Genomic DNA, 16,564 nt, shown 5'->3' with positions numbered 1-16,564 from the left:
AGGATAGTTACCGTAGAGGCCAGCAGCTATCTGGTCATCCGTCAGGTTCACTGGAGGCAGCGTGTTTTCCTGAGCAGGCAAGGTCTTCCCATCCGGGGTCCCCACCTCTTGCTGGGGTTTCTGGGTGCTCAGTGACCCTCTTGATTGAAGGCCTCCACACTTGCAAGCACATTCCAGATTACTGCCTGTCAGGGAGTAGAAGGGTGGAGAACCGTGTGACACCAGGACCAGACCAAATGGGTCACACTTTGAAAAAAAGAGAAGTGACTCTTGCAGCTCACTGTCTTCTCAAGCGAGTCCCTTCCTGGGTTTACCTTGGCATCAATGGCACCATGTTCCTGAGACACACAAACTCAAACCTACCACCCCTCCCTGCTTGGATTTTTTAAGATTCTTTTGTTTTTTTCTTTAATGCCTTTTATTTATTAGAGACAGGGAAATTGGAGGGGGGAAGGGGAATAGAGAAAAAGAGAGACTTGGAATCTGGGTTTGAGCCACTCATGAAGCTTCCTCTCTGCAGGTGGGGACTGGGGGCTTGAACCTGGGTCCTTGCGTGTGCATTCAACCTGGTGTGCCATCAGTCGGCCCCAGCTTTCTTTGACTCTTAACCTTTTCCTTTCATACCACATCTGGAACTACTAAGGCACATCACTAACTAACTCCACAGTGGTCTGATTTGTTCTGTTTTGGCTGCTGCCACCTAGCCTTGGTTCTGAGCTACCAGTACAGCTTCCCACTGTCCCTTTTCCTTCACCAGCCTCACACTGCTGTAGGATAACACCTCCATTGTTCCAAAATCCCCTCAGTGCTCCACAAAAATCAAAATCTGAGGATGCTAAACAACCTCCCATCATGGGGCCTGGCGGTGGAGCACCTGGTTAAGTGCACACTTTACTATGCAGAAGGACCTGGGCTCAAGTCCTACTCCCCAACTGCAGAAAGGAAGCTTCACAAATGGTGAGGTAGTGCTGCAGATATCTCTCTCCCCACTCCCAGCTCAATTTCTATCTCTATAATAAATATATAAGTAAATAAATAAATAAGCTTCCTATCACTCAGGAAACATAGTTTGTGCTGCTTAGCAGACCTTCTAGACCAGCTGTATCCTGGCACCAAATCTTCAGCTCTGATTTTTTTTTTTTTCCTGCCACAAGGCTTATCCCTGGGGCTTGGTGCTGAAACTACAAATCTATTGCTGCCAACAGCCATTTTTTTCCTTTCTTTTCTATTTTTATTTGATAGGACAGATAGAAATTGAGAAGAGAAGGGCAGACAGAGATAGGAAGACCAAGACTTGCAGATCTGCTTTATTGCTTGTGAAGCTTTCCCCCAGCAGGTAGGGAAGTGGTGGCTCAAACCCAGGTCCTTGTGCATGCTAACATTTGCATTTAACCCAGCATACCATCGGGTCCATGTGCATGGTAGCGTATGCACTTAACCTAATGTACTACAGCCCCCTCATCTGATTTCCCATCACACCTGTGGTCCTTCTTGGAATGGGCTTAGACAGACAGAGAGGGTGGGGGAGGTCTCTTATTTTTCTTTCTTTTTTTAAATATTTATTTATTTCCTTTTGTTGCCCTTGTTATTTTACTCTTATAGTTATTATTGTTGTTATTGATCTCATCATTGTTGGCTAGGACAGAGAGAAATAGAGAAAGGGACGACAAAGTGGGGAAAGACAGACACCTGCAGGCATGCTTCACCGCTTGTGAAGCAACTCCCCTACAGGTGGGGAGCCGGGGGCTCGAACCGGGATCCTTACGCTGGTCCTTGCACTTTGTGCCACGTGCGCTTAACCCTCTGTGCTACCACCCGACTCCCCTCTTATTTTTCTAGTAACATAAGCTAACCCACTCTATTCATCTATCTTTAATGTTCCTGCTTCCTTAACTTACCTATCATTGCCTCCTCAGTCATCCCATCTGACTTCTGATAATAACTTTTTGATAGTAATTGATAATAACTCTTATTCAACTTTCCCCATCCCATTTTCAGACATTTTATACCAGATGAGTCATGTGACTGTCTGTCTTTGAATAATATGAGAGTTTAAATCAATTGGCATTCTCTTTACCTATATAACTGTTATTGCAAGTAGTACTTAATATTTGTTCACTGACTAAAGCAGAAAAAAATTAGATTAAAAGGGTGAGGGTAGATAGCATAATGTTTTTATAACATTGTTATAAAAACAGAATGTCATGCTTGAGGCTCCAAAGTCCCAGGTTCAATCCCCCCAACACCATAGGCCAGAGATGATCAGTGCACTGGTTAAAAAAAACCACCACCCAGCCCCCCCATTAAGTTAAATAATATTATATAATGCATATGACTATATTTCCATGTTCATACTGCATTATTCACAATAGTCAAAGAGTGGAAGCAGCCAAAATGCCCATCAACAGATGACTGGCTAAAGAAGTTGTGGGATATTACTCCATGGAACACTACATATTTTCTTTACTCTAGGATGCAAAGAATAATGTTGGTGCAGAGAATGTTGTGTGGTGTTCCTCACAGTGCACAGAGCATGTGTGTGCATTTTCACTCTTCATAGCTTATAGGTGTTGGGAATCTCCACCTTCCCATGTCAAAATGCTTTAAATTTTTACTCTTAGGAGAAATATCAGATTATAAAAAGGCAATGCCCCATGGCCTGGGAGGTAACACAGCAGATTAAGTATTGAGGATGAGGTCCTAGGTTCAGTCCCCAGCAATAGAAAGTGCCCCAGCAATGCTCTGGTTTACATTTCTCTCTCTCTTCCCCCCCTCCTTCCCTCTCCCTTTATTAACTAAATGAGAGAGAAAGAGAGAGAGAGAGAGAGAGAGAGAGAGAGAAAGCATTTAATGCCCAGGATGAGTTTCTAAACTAACCTCATAATTGGTCAGAAAAAAGGTTCTTGCTTGCTTTCTTTTAGAGGGACATGCCACTATAAGAAGAAAGAAAGAAAGAAAGAAAGAAAGAAAGAAAGAAAGAAAGAAAGAAAGAAAGAAAGAAAGAAAAAAGAGTGCCACTAAAGCTAAGTACTTAGGAGCCACAAAATAACTCACTTGGTAAAGTATATGGCTTGAATTCCTAGAACCATATGGGGGCACCATGCATAGCATCAAGGGAAAACTCCACAAAGAGAAGAGGGTGTAGATGGGAGAGACAGCATAGTGGTTATACAAAGAGACTCTCGTGCCTGAGGATCCAAGGTCTCAGGTTCTATCCCGCCCACCCCCAAGCCAGAGCTGAATAGTGCTCTGTGGGGAAAAAGATACAGAGAGAGAGAGAGAGAGAGCAAAGAGAGAGAGAGAGAGAGAGAGAGAGAGAGAGAAAATAATGATGTGTCTGCTTCTCTTTTTCTAACTGAAATTGAAAGAGAGAAAAAAAAGTGCCTTCCAGGACCAGTGGAATCATGCAGCCATGAGGCCCTAGCAGCGCCCCCCCCCCCAAAAAAAGATATTTATATTCTGGTTCACAAATGCATTTGTACATTTGAGTGGATTAATTAGTTGTTTGTCGGAGGGATCAGACCTAAGCAGTGCTGTGTGGAATGTCGGCATGCCTGGAAACCAACCAGAAACCACGAACACAGCCAGACACAACTTTGTCTGCAGTCTCCATGTTCAGGGTGTTGGACAGATTACTCCAAAGTTACCACTGAATATTTTGAGCAAGAATGTGACGCAGGAACTTCAGGTTGTGGAGGAGGGGGAAGATTGGCAGGAACATTCGTGAAGGGTGGATGAGCCACTGAAGCATTTGTGTCGGGGGATTTAAGAGTTTTATTTTGACTTCAACATCTGACATCATGATTTTTTAAAAAGAAGTGAAAACAGGGGTATGATTACTAACATAAGAGTTCACCAACATGTAATTTTAATCCTATTGAATCTAAAATGACTCCCCTGTTTATTAAACTTCTTTGAGGATAAAAGACAAAACCCCACACATCAGCTGTCACTGTCAAGTTCATTTTTTTCCCCCTTCCACAATAAATTGTCTCACGGCAGTTACTAAGAACTGACACTAATTCAGGTTTGGAAAGCACAGTATAGATAGTGATAGATATAAAGTCAACCCATATCTGTGACCTTGGGAGGATACTGCATTTTCCAATGGAGGAAATGGGGATACAGAACTCTGGTGGTGGGAAAGGTGTGGAATTATACCCCTGTTATCTTATAATTTTGTAAATCAATATTAAGTCCCTAATAATAAATAAATAATAATGTATTTTAGCCCATTTAAGCCACTGTCCATTTAAACTATGCAGAGAAACAGGCTTTGAAATTTTCACTAGGCTGGGGAGATAGCTTGGCCTGTTAGAGCACCAACTGGAATGCCTGAGGCCCTGAAGTCTCATTCTTAGCACCACCTTATGACAGAATTAAGGAGTGCCCTGGTCCCCTCTTTCATTTTCCTTCCTCTTTTATAATAAATAAGTCTTAAAAATTGGTAATAGTTTACTTACAGATAAGGCTTTACTATATACTTTTCACACAAATTGAATGCAAAGCACAGTATAAGAATAATTGAAAACACTTACATGTAGCATGACAGTCAGAGTGGAAGATATATTTCCAGTAGCTCCCCAAACCTTACATTAAAGCACACAAGTTTATCATATACTTTTAAAAAGATTTATTCTATAATGAGAGAGATGAGGAAGAGGAGTTGAGGGGAGGGGGGAAGAGAAGGAGGAGGAGGAGGAGCTGGGTGAGAATGAGAAAGAACCAGAAGATCACTTTGGAATACTTGATGTTGGGGATCAAACTCAACACTTCATATTTGAGAGTCCAACACTTCAGCTACTGCACCACCACCCAGGCCACGCTAGTTTATCACATTAACAACAGAAACCACACTCCACAGTCTGTAAGCACCACCACCAAAGACAACAAAGGCCATGCAATTCTTACTGTATACCTGCGACACACACATTGGCAACCTCTTAAAATGGGGTTTCTAATCCCGTTTTACAAATTCAATGTAAAGAAGGGCCATTTCCCATTCCCAGGCCATGCTGGTTCATAAGGGCAGAAGAGCAAGGGCTGGAATTCAGTCTCAGGATGACCTTGTGGATTGTGAGACACACATGCAACTGATAACCACAGAAATTATCTTAGGGAGGGGAACCGATGCAGTGACACACCTGCTTGAGTGCACATGTTACAGTGTGCAAGGACCCAGGTTTGAGTCCCCGGTCCCCACCTGCAGGGGGAAAGCTTTGCAAGTGGTGAAGCAGCGCTGCAGGTTGTTCAGTGTCTCTCCCCTACCCTCTCAATTTCTGTCTCTATCCAATAAAAAATATAATAATTAAAAATTAAAAAAAGAGAAATTATCTTAGTGAGGCTCACAGGGAACTAGTTTATGCCATAAAAATCTTCCAGAGTAAGGGGCTGGTTGGTGGTACACCTGGTTGAGCGCATGTGTTATAATGCACAAGGACCTAGGTTGGCAAACGCTAGAAGAAGAAGAAGGATCTAGGTTCAAGCCCCTGGTCACCACTTTCAGGGGGAAAGCTTCATGAGTGGTGAAGCAGTGCTACAGGTCTGTCTGTCTGTCTGTCTGTCTACCCTTTCCCCTCAATTTCTGTCTGTCTCTATCCAAAAAATAAACAAAGATAATAATAAAAAAATATCTCCTAGTGTAATGTCAAGTAGGTGGAGGGTGTGGTGTGCTCACACCTGTCTGGGGAGATAAGACACTGGGCACCAGTGATGGGAACAGTCCTGCAAATTACCATCTGTCTCCCATGATGTCATTTAATAATTATAATAAAAAAAGCACCATGTCCCTGCTCCCCATCTTCACCTGCTGTAGATGCCTCTCTTTCTCTTGCCCTCTCCCCTCTCAATTTCTCTCTGACCTATCAAAATAAATAAATTCAGAGGAAAAACCTTGGGGGCCAGATGGTAGCGCAGCAGGTTAAGCACCCGTGGTGTAAAGCACAAGGACCGGCTTAAGGACCCTGCTTCGAGCCCCGGCTCCCCACCTGCAGGGGGGGGTCACTTCACGGGTGGTGAAGCAGGTCTGCAGGTGTCTTTCTCTACCCCTCTCTGTCTTCCCCTCCTCTCTTGATTTTTCTGTCCTATCCAACAACAACTACAGCAATAAAAACAATAACAATAATCACAACAGTGGCAACGAATGGGAAAAACAACCTCCAGGAACTGTGGATTCATAGTGCAGGCCCTGAAACCCAGCAATAACCCTGGAGGCAAAAAAGAAAAAAAAGAACATCTTATACCAGTATATTTAATTGATAATCTATTGGCAATTGTGGGTATAAAAAGTGCAGGGCTTTGTTACTGTTTGTTTGTTTTGGCCATCCTGTGCAAAATGAGCAAGAAAATAACTGAAATGCAAAGAGAAAGGCATTTATCAAACTAGTAGTCCTATGATCAAGTCAACACTAATTTTCTTTCTTCCTTTCTACCACAGCACTGCTCAGCTCTGGCTTATGGTGGTGCTGGGAATTGAACTTGGGACCTTTGGTGCCTCAGGCATGAAAGGCTTTTTGCAAAAACTATTATATTATCTCCCCAGCCCCTAATGTGCTTTCTTAGAGGTTAACCAAATAAACTGCTAAGGGATCAATAGCGCTGCTTTTAGGTTCCAATTATTGGTTTCATTCTACTAGCATTATCAGTCCAATGCTTTTACTACAGTTCAAAAAAATATTATAGGCAGTTAAAAAAATCATTATTTCCTAGAAATATATTGTCTCCATCTCTCCTTCCTCCATTATCTCCCCCAGGTCTCTCCAAGCACCACCTACCTGTGACTTTCCCCAGGCTCAGCTTCAGGGTGTCAGGGTTCCTGAGCTCCTCCGTGCTTGCAGACTTCACAGCAGAGTTGATAGAAGACAGGGTGCTGATGAGCTGTGAGTTGAGGGAGCCAATCTGTGAGTGGGGTTCCCCAAAAGCTTCCGCTAGTTCACTGTAGTTCTCAGCCAGCAGTGTCTGCTGTTCCGCCAGCAGCTTTTGGACCCGCTCAATGTAGTGGTCCAAGCCCGTCACCATTCCACCCAGAGCCGGGGGTGGAGGACCCTCCAGTAACTCGCCCACGGACTCGATTCCAACACCAACACTTCTCCTGCCACCTGAGAGCCCCACAGCCAACTGGGCTGGGCCACAAGCGATGGTCCTCATCTTGAGACCAACCAGATAGTTGTCGTGAATGCTTGTCTGCCCCACTCCGGATTCCTTGGTCTTGACAGAGGACGGCCTGTCAAAGCCAGAATCGCCAGAGAGCAGCGTTCCCACACCGATGGACCTCATTTTCACAGTGGATATGATGTCCTTGACTCGGCCTTCTCCAACGGCTACTGTCCGCATCTCCACAGCCTGTGTGCCAGTCTGCTTGTCCTGAGTGCTGAGGAAGGTGTTGGTGCAGGATTCTGCCAGGATGGCTGATTCAGTGTTAGTGCACTGGTGCACCTGCTCTAGAACCGTACTGGTGTGCTGGGTCAGGGTATGAGGAACGGCCATGACCGAGGCTTCGGCCTGCTCAGCAGCCTCCGTGTTCACACCCTGGGAGGTATGCTCCTTGGGTGAACAGACAGTCACATCCACAGAGCAGTCCCCGCACCCGATGGATCTCACGTCTTTGAGACTCAGGTTGGTCCTAAGCAGAGTCAGGTCCTTGACGGACTCCTCCGTGTTGCTGCCCGTTTCACAGACGCTGATCTCCACACCCACGGCCTGGTCATGAGTCTCCAGCGACCTCCCAGCACACCGGTCGTGCATATCCACCCTTTCCTTAACAATCCATCGATTCATGGGCAGCTCAGGGCCCACTGCTTGATGCCCACAGTGGGGCCAGCAGGAGATGCCCACACTGTTCATCTGCACAGAGGTCCCAACACATGTGTCCACCATCTCTACATGGCTGTCAGCCATTTGGTCTCTGGTCTGTACCACGGCTTCCACCAACTTGCTGAAGACAAGCGGCTGGGCCATTATGGCTTTGTCCACTTTCTTCCTGGACCCTGCAGCTTGCAGCTCCTGTTTGAGCCTCGTCATCTCTCTGTCATGCGTGGTTTCCTTAAGCTGCACCTCCAGGCGGTAGATCTTTTCCTTCAAGGCCTCTATGGTCTGCTGCTGCAGCTCAATTTCTTTGTCTGCTTCTGTGGTCACACCAAGCAGGGCCTCTGTTACGCCGACCCCAAAATCCCTTCTGTCAGTGACCGTCCCTACAGAGGCATCCCTAGAGGCCCGACGGTAGATGACAATGTCCTCCATGGCCTCGTTGGAGCCCACGGCCACAGACCGAGACTCTGGAGGCCGGTGTTCCCCATTGGGCCTGAGCTCTGCCGGGGCGGCCTCACAGCCACTGTCCTGGATTTTCTGCTCCAAGGCCTGCATGTCAGCCGTGAGCTGCCGGAACTCCTGGATCCTCTGTGCACTTTGCTCCACGCTCTCCATCTCCTCCTCCTCCTCATAGTCTATGTAGAGCTCCCCCCCTCTTTTGCGCACCCCAGAGAGTTGCCCCAGCTGGGAGGCATTGCCAGCACTGTAGGACCGCTTCCGTACGCCACAGGCCTCACCCTGGGAGGCGGCTTTCTGGCTTTTTAGCTGGGAGGCCAGCTGCCTCTTCTCCTCCTGCAGGACAGCGATCTTCACCTGCAGCACAGGGATGGTGCGCACCTGCTCCTCCAGCTCCTTCAGGCGCTTCAGGGCCACGGCCATCTGCTCTCGGATGTGCTGTAGGTGCATGGGGCTCACGTTGGTCACCGGTGTGGAGACTCCAGAGCTCAGGGGGCTGTGGCGGATGGAGCTTCCCATGGAGGAGGCGGTGGCTGTGGCTAGGGCATAGCCCCCAAAGTCCCCATTGCCCTGGTGTCCATTCTGAAGCAGATGTGTGGCAGGGTTGTGGTTTCCAGAACCAACATAGGAGGAGAGAGAGCTTGTGGAGTCCAACCCTCCAAAGCTGGCCAGCCTGGGCCGCCGGAAGTCTCCCGGCACCGCCTGCATGCTGATTCTCTCCTGTTCCAACCTTCTCCGAGTCTCCATCAGTGTCTTGGTGACATGAAGGTTGTGCTTGGGGAGCTGGGGTGAGGGTGGTGGGAGGTGTCGGCTTTCTGGGATGGTGAGAAATGTGGGTGAGGTCTCCAGGGGGCCAGGGGGCCTTGGGATGGGAGTGGATGTCACCTGGCTCCTGGCTATCGGGAAGATGGGGCAGTGCTTGCTCTCCTCACTGTTGGAGGACGAAAGCGATTCGGTGGAGGCCCATAATCCCCGCTGGCCAGGCGTGGCCCTGGACTCTGAGCCTGGTGCAGAAGGCTTCCGCCGCTTCTGGATGTTCACCTTCTTGATTGTATTTCCTTTCTGTATGTCATCCACATATTTGAGGAAATCTAAGTCTAGTTGATAACCATAGGGAGTCTCCACAAAATAAGGGTCTTTCTGTTCCCTGTCATGGTCTCCATTCAAAACACCATCTGCTTTTCCTGAGAGAGAAAGAGAGAAGAAACTATTACAATATTGTACAATTCAGCATGTGCACTTCTGTATGTTGTATTATGGCCACTTGATACAATTTAGGAGTTGACAGATCTGTGTGTTATTCCTAAACCAACAATTCAGCAATTGGGTGCATTTACAAGCCTCTTTGAAACTTATTTTCAAAATCAGTCAAAAAGGAAATATTATAACTGGGTTATTGCTAGAGCTTGGTGCCTGCATGATGAATCAATATTCCCAGTGGCCATTTTTTTCTTTGATAGGACAGAGAGAAAATAAGGGGGTGGGGTGATAGAGAGAGGAATAACAAAAAGAAAACTACAGACCAATATCTTTTATGAATATAGATGCTAAAATACTGAACAAAATTCTAGCCAACCAGATACAGCAGTATATTGAAAAGACTGGGGAGTCTGGCAGTGGCGCACCAGGCTAAATGTACATAGTATGAAGCACAAGGATCCGTGCAAGGATCCTGCTTTGAGCCCCTGGCTCCCCACCTGCAGGGGGGTTGCTTCACAGGTGGTGCAACCGGGATCCTTATGCCAGTCTATGTGCTTTGCGCCAAGTGCACTTAACCCGCTGTGCTACCGCCTGACTCCCCTCCTCTTTCTTTTTATCTTTATTGGAGAGACAGCTAGAAATTGAGAGGGAAGGAGGAGATAGGGAGTGAGAGACAGACAGAGAGACACCCGCAACCCAGATTCACCACTCGTAAAGTTTTCCCACTAAAGGTGGGGACCAGGGGCTCGAACCCTGGTCCTTGTGCATTATAATATGTGTGCCACCGTCCAGCCCCCAGGTGTCTTTCTCCCTCTCTATCACCCCTACTTTCTCAACTTCTCTCTGTCCTGTAAATTTAAAAAAAAGAAAGAAAGAAAAAAGAAAAAATGGCTGCCAGGAGCAGTGAATTCATAGTGTAGACACTGACCCCCAGCAATAACACTGGAGGAAAAAAAAAAAAAAAGATTGTTCATCATGACCAAGTGGGGTTTATCCTAGGCATACGGGTTGGTTTAATATATGTAAGTCAATCAATGTGATCCACCACATCAATAAAAGCAATTATGTCAATAGATGAAGAGAAAGCATTTGACAAAATACAACATCCCTTTATGGCCATAACACTACAGAAATGGGAATAGATGGAAAATTCCTCAAGATAATGGAGTCCATATACAGCAAACCTACAGTCAACATCATTCTCAGTGGTGAAAAACTGGAAGTATTCCCCCTCAGATCAGGTACTAGACAGGGCTGCCCACTATCACCATTACTATTCAACATAGTGTTGGAAGTTCATGCCATAGCAATCAGGCAGGAGCAAGGAATTAAAGGCATACAGATTGGAAGAGAAGAAGTCAAACTCTCCTTATTTGCAGATGACATGATAGTATACATAGAAAAACCTAAAGAATCCAGCAGGAAGCTCTTGGAAATTATCAGGCAATATAGTAAGGTGTCAAGCTATAAAATTAACATACAAAAAGTCAGTGGCATTCCTCTATGCAAACACTAAGTTAGCAGAATAAGAAATCCTGAAGCAAATCCTTTTTACTATAGCAACAAAACAGTAAACTATCTAGGAATAAACCTAACAAAATAAGTGAAAGACTTGTATACTGAAAATTATGAGTCACTATTCAAGGAAATAGAAAAAAGACACAAAGAAGTGGAAAGATATTCCATGTTCATGGGCTAGAATAATTAACATCAAAATGAATAAACTACTCAGCCATATACAAATTTAATGCAATTCTCATCAAGAGCCCACCTAATATTTTTTTCTTTTTTTGGAGAATAGAACAAAAGCCACAAATATTTTTCTGGAACCAAAACAGACCCAGAATTGCCAGAACAATCTTGAGAAGAAAGAACAGAACTGGAGGCATCACACTCCCAGATCTCAAATTGTATTATAGGGCCATTGTCATCAAAACTGCTTGGTACTGGAACATAAATAGATATACTGACCAGTGGAATAATACTGAGAGCCCAGAAATAAGCCCCTACACCTGTGGACACTTAATCTTTGGCTAAGGTGACCAGGCTATTAAATGGGAGAAAGGAGAGTCTCTTCAACAAATGGTGTTGGAAAAATTTAGAAGAATGAAGCTGAACCACCATATTTCACCAAACACAAAAGTAAATTCCAAATGGATCAAAGATTTGGATGTTAGACCAGAAACTATCAAATACTTAGAGGAAAATATTGGCAGAACTCTCTTTTCCATCTAGATTTTAAAGGCATCTTCAATGATACAAACCCAATAATGAAGAAGCCTAAAACAAAAATAACCAATGGGACTATACTGAATTATACTCTTCTTACCCCACAATTTTGTCAACCATTATTAAATCACTAATAATAATTTAAAAAGAAGTTGAAAAATAAAAACACATAGCAGAACTTGAACTGGAGTTGGTGTATTGCACTAAAGTAAAAGACTGGGGTGGCAGAGGAGGACCTAGAGGTGGTTGAATTATTATGTGGAAAACTGAGAAATGTTACACATGTACAAACTGCTGTATTTTACTGTTGACTGTAAGCCATTAATGCCTCCAATAAAGTAAAATAAATAGACAATTAAATAAAAGAAAGGGAGAGGAAAGAGACACATACTTGCTTCTTGGCTCATTAAGCTTCCTCCCAGCTGTGGGTAAGAAGCAGGGTCTAGCAAGTTGCAAGCGTCAACCCGGCTTTGACCTAGCACGTTATGATTGGGCCCTCCTCAATTGCTATCGAACAGGCCATGGCCGTTGCGCCGCTATGTTCCATCACTGGGGAGCCAGAGACGACCCGAACTGCCCCTGCAGCTACAGACAGACTATGACCCACATAGTCAACGACTGCCACCTCTCCAGATTCAAAGGAGGTCTCGAAACTTTACATCAGGCTCAACCTGACGCTGTTGACTGGCTACGGAAGAAGGGCAAAAGCTAGAAGAAGAAGAAGCAGGGGCTAGAACCCAGGTCCTTGTACAGAGTAATGTGTGAGCTTAACCAGGTGAGCCAACCACCCCACCTTTATTTATTTATTTATTTATTTATTTATTTATTTATTTATTTATTTATTTTTAACTCATAAAAAGCATTCAGTGAGGGTGAGGGAGATAGCATATTGGATATGCAAGAACTATCATGCCTGAGACCCCAAAGTCACAAGTTTAATCCCTCACATCACCACAAGTCAGAGCTGAGTAGTACTTTGGTAAAAATAAAAAAAAAAATTCAAATAAAAAGGTCATTACTAGAAATATATTAACAATTTAAGCCCAGTGTTAAAATTCAATCACGTTACCAATTTGAAGCCTTAAGTGCTTAAAGTAATATATACTCAGAACTGGGGTATATGCATCAAAAAGTTTGAGACATTCAACCTATTTTCCCTTCTCATATTGATTAAATAGTGATTTATAAGACTATAAGTTAATCGGAGTATATATTAACACCATTCCCAATACCAAAGGTCTGTGTCCTTACCCCCAACCCCATACAGTGAAGCTGAAAATCTACCTTCATCCTCCACTCAGAGTTTTTTACTTTGGTGTAATACTCCAAACTCAGTCAAATTCTGCTTTGCGTTTCCCTTTCTATTCTTCTTTCTCAACTTCTGTTTATGAGTGGGATCATCCTATACTCGTCTTTGTCTTTCTGACTTATCTCACTTAACATAATTCCTTCTAGCTCAATCCAAGATGGGTCGGAGAAGGTGGGTTCATTATTCTTTTTTTTAATTAATTTACTTATTTAAGAAAGGAGACATTAACAAAATCATAGGATGGGGGGGTACAACTCCACACAATTCCCGCCACCCAATCTCCATATCCCATCCCCTCCCCAATAGCTTTCCCATTCTCTATCCCTCTGGAAGCATGGACCCAGGGTCTTGTGGGTTGCAGAAGGTGGGAAGTCTGGCTTCTGTAATTGCTTCCCTGCTGAACATGGGTGTAATAGTTGAATAATATTCCATTGTGTATATATACCACAATTTTGTAACCATTCATCTGAAGCTAGGTTGCTTCCAGGTTTTGGCTAATTTTAGACTAGGGAGATCAGAGGCAACTAGTTACATCACTATGTAAGATACAGCTATATGTAAATAGCATTAAATGACCTAAATCATGGTGAGGTCTTATATAGAAAATCTTAATAGTGGGATTTTCAAAGTCAACCAAATTTCCAAATAACTTGATTATAATAATAACAACTATCTAGGGAGTTGGGCGGTAGTGCAGTGGGTTGAGCGCATGTGGTGCAAAGGATCGGCGTAAGGATCCCGGTTCGAGCCCTCAGCTCCCCACCTGCAGGGGATTTGCTTCACAAGCGGTGAAGCAGGTCTGAAGATGTCTTTCTCTCCCCCTCTCTTCTTCCCCTCCTCTCTCCATTTCTCTCTCTCCTATTCAACAACAATGACAACAACAATAAAAACAACAAGGGCAACAAAAGGGAATAAATAAATAATTAAAAATACCTTAAAAATAATAATGACAACTATCTATTGCCTTCTTAAACCCTAAGACAGCAGCAACCTTCCCCATTCTCTATAAAACCCTTATTTCTCCCAGTCCTGGAACCTCTGGGGTGGGGGTTTTCATGCATGCTTCTCTCAGTCCATACCAATTGATACTGCATCTGCTGATCTCATCCTAATCAATGTAACCAGTACCACCTTGACATACTTCACTTCGGACTGTGTTCAGAGGATGTCAACCCTTGAGATCCGTTACTCTGGTGAGACCTTTCCTAGCTCATAGGACTCCTTAATTCCATTCTGGGTGGTGTACTTCCTAACAAAGCCACAGAACCTAGATAAAGACCAAGGCCCATAAGATAGAGCACATGTGCACATGTAGCCATTAATTAGGCTTAAAGTAAAAGTGCACAATAGTTAGCCGTGACTCAGTAAGTGTAGCAAACAAGTAGAAAGACCTAAAAAAGACACCATAAAGTACTTAATAAAATAGTTTCTACTTAGACCTCTTCAGATACTTCCTATTTCACTTTCCTCAATCACTCCAAGGCTAAATTACAGAACTACAAAAGCTGGGTAAGGGTAAGAAACCAGCATACATTAATGATGGCTTTTTTGGTTACTAAAGGGCCACCCCGTCACCCGGAGCCCTAGTTGGGGAATCCTGGAATTCCCACATAGACATGATGGGCCTAGACCTCTAGACCCCTCTCTCTACTGTCACTGGCCATCTCCATCAGAAACAACATAATGGACCCCTTTGTGAGCCCCTACAGGACCTTGCCATCAATGTGGATCAACAATGGTAGGGACTGCCCCATTCTCTGAAGGGAGGTTGTGTATTAGAAATGCTTGTATGAAAAAGAAGGAGAAGGAGAAGGAAGAGCAGGAGAAGGAGAAGGAGGAGAAGAAAGAGAAGGAGGAGGAGGAGGAGGAGGAGGAGGAGGAGGAGGAGGAGGAGGAGGAGGAGGAGGAGGAGGAGGAGGAGAAGAAGAAGAACCCAGTTAGTACAGACCTAGAAAAGTTATGCAGTAGATTCCCCCACCTACTGCTCTTTTGCAGACAGGTGAAGTCTTTCCATAAGATAACAATTTGTCCAATCATCTTCCTAGTGGAGAAAGCTAGGGTGCAGAGGACATTAAATGATTAACCTTCCAGGCCAGGATACAAGGACACTGTCAGAGGACAGACTGCAACTCTGTTTTGTGCTTTCTCATTTCAAAATAAGACCAAACCTTATCCCAACTGGGGCTTCTCCATTCTGACTTCTTCTAAACAAAAGGTTTGCTAGTGGGGAGACAGCATAATCATAATGCAAAAAAGACTTTCTTGGGGGTGAGGGCTGCTAGCATAATGGTTATGCAAAGAGACTCGTACATGCCCGAGGCTCCAAAATCCCAGGTTCAATCCCCTGAACCACCAGACACCAGAGCTGGGCAGTACTTTGGTTAGTCTTTTCTACTTTTCTCTTTCTCTCATTAAAATAAGACAAATAAAATACATATTTTTAGGGAGTCGATGGTAGGCAGCGGCTTAAGCGCACAAGGTTCAAAGGCAAGACTGGTGTAAGGATCCTGGTTCGAGCCCCCGGCTCCCCACCTGCAGGGGAGTCACTTCACAAATGGTGAAGCAGGTCTGCAGGTGTCTATCTTTCTCTCTCCCTCTCTGTCTTCCCCTCCTCTCTTCATTTCTTTTTTAAAAAATTTTTTTAAATATTTATTTTATTTATTTATTCCCTTTTATTGCCCTTGTTGTTTTATTGTTGTAGTTATTATTGTTGTTGTCGTTGTTGGATAGGACAGAGAGAAATGGAGAGAGGAGGGGAAGACAGAGAGGAGGAGAGAAAGACAGACACCTGCAGACCTGCTTCACCGCCTGTGAAGCGACTCCCCTGCAGGTGGGGAGCCGGGGATCGAACCGGGATCCTTATGCCGGTCCTTGTGCTTTGCGCCACTTGCGCTTAACCCGCTGCGCTACAGCCCGACTCCCCCTCTCTTCATTTCTCTCTGTCCTATCCAACGACAACATCAATGACAACAACAATAGTAACCACAACAATAAAAAACAAGGGCAACAAAAGGGAATAAATAAATAAAAATAAAAAAACAGAACCATTTAAAAAATACATTTTTTTAAAGGGAGTGGTGTCTAGTCTCCAAAGGGAGGCTGGGGTTTCCTGCCCTGCCACTTGAGGAAAACTGAAACGAGTGCAGCCCGCAGTGTTCCCAGCTGTGACTATGAGCTATGACCTCACACCAATAGTGACTTAGAGGTTACACAGGCTCTTGTGCTAAACATAAATATATATATATGGGTCCTGGGTTGGGTGGATGGAGGGAAATAATTATACTCATAGAATTGTTTCAAGAATGAGAGCTACTCTCCGCCTGCACCCAACTTTCTAGCACTTTTTCTCTGTTCTGAGACCTTCTAAAAACTTTTTTTAAATTTATTTATTAATTAATAGAGACAGAGGAATTGAGAAGGGAGAGGGAGATAGACAGGGAGAGAGACACCTGCAGCCCTGCCTCACTCACCACTCATTAAGCTTTCCCCCTGCAAGGTGGGGACCAGGGGACTGAACCCCAGTCCTTGCACACTGTATATGAGTGCTTAACCAGGTGTACCACT

The 16,564-nt window shown here is 44.5% G+C and overlaps 1 protein-coding gene across 5 annotated transcripts in view; it reads right to left on the bottom strand.

Moving 5' to 3' along the window:
• KANK1 (KN motif and ankyrin repeat domains 1) overlaps positions 1 to 16,564 on the bottom strand; it is a 246,845-nt gene that overhangs the window by 24,652 nt on the left and 205,629 nt on the right. For all 5 annotated transcript variants that reach the window (XM_060199745.1, XM_060199748.1, XM_007528455.3 and 2 more), the window contains exons 4-5: positions 6,774 to 9,446; positions 12 to 185 (exon numbers count right to left, since the gene is read on the bottom strand). In XM_060199745.1, the coding sequence (XP_060055728.1) occupies positions 12 to 185; positions 6,774 to 9,446 (2,847 nt within the window). The remainder of the gene's footprint in view (positions 1 to 11; positions 186 to 6,773; positions 9,447 to 16,564) is intronic.

Source organism: Erinaceus europaeus, chromosome 10, assembly GCF_950295315.1.
Source record: "Erinaceus europaeus chromosome 10, mEriEur2.1, whole genome shotgun sequence".
NCBI lineage: Eukaryota > Metazoa > Chordata > Mammalia > Eulipotyphla > Erinaceidae > Erinaceus > Erinaceus europaeus.
This window is presented reverse-complemented; position numbering and strand designations above follow the sequence as displayed.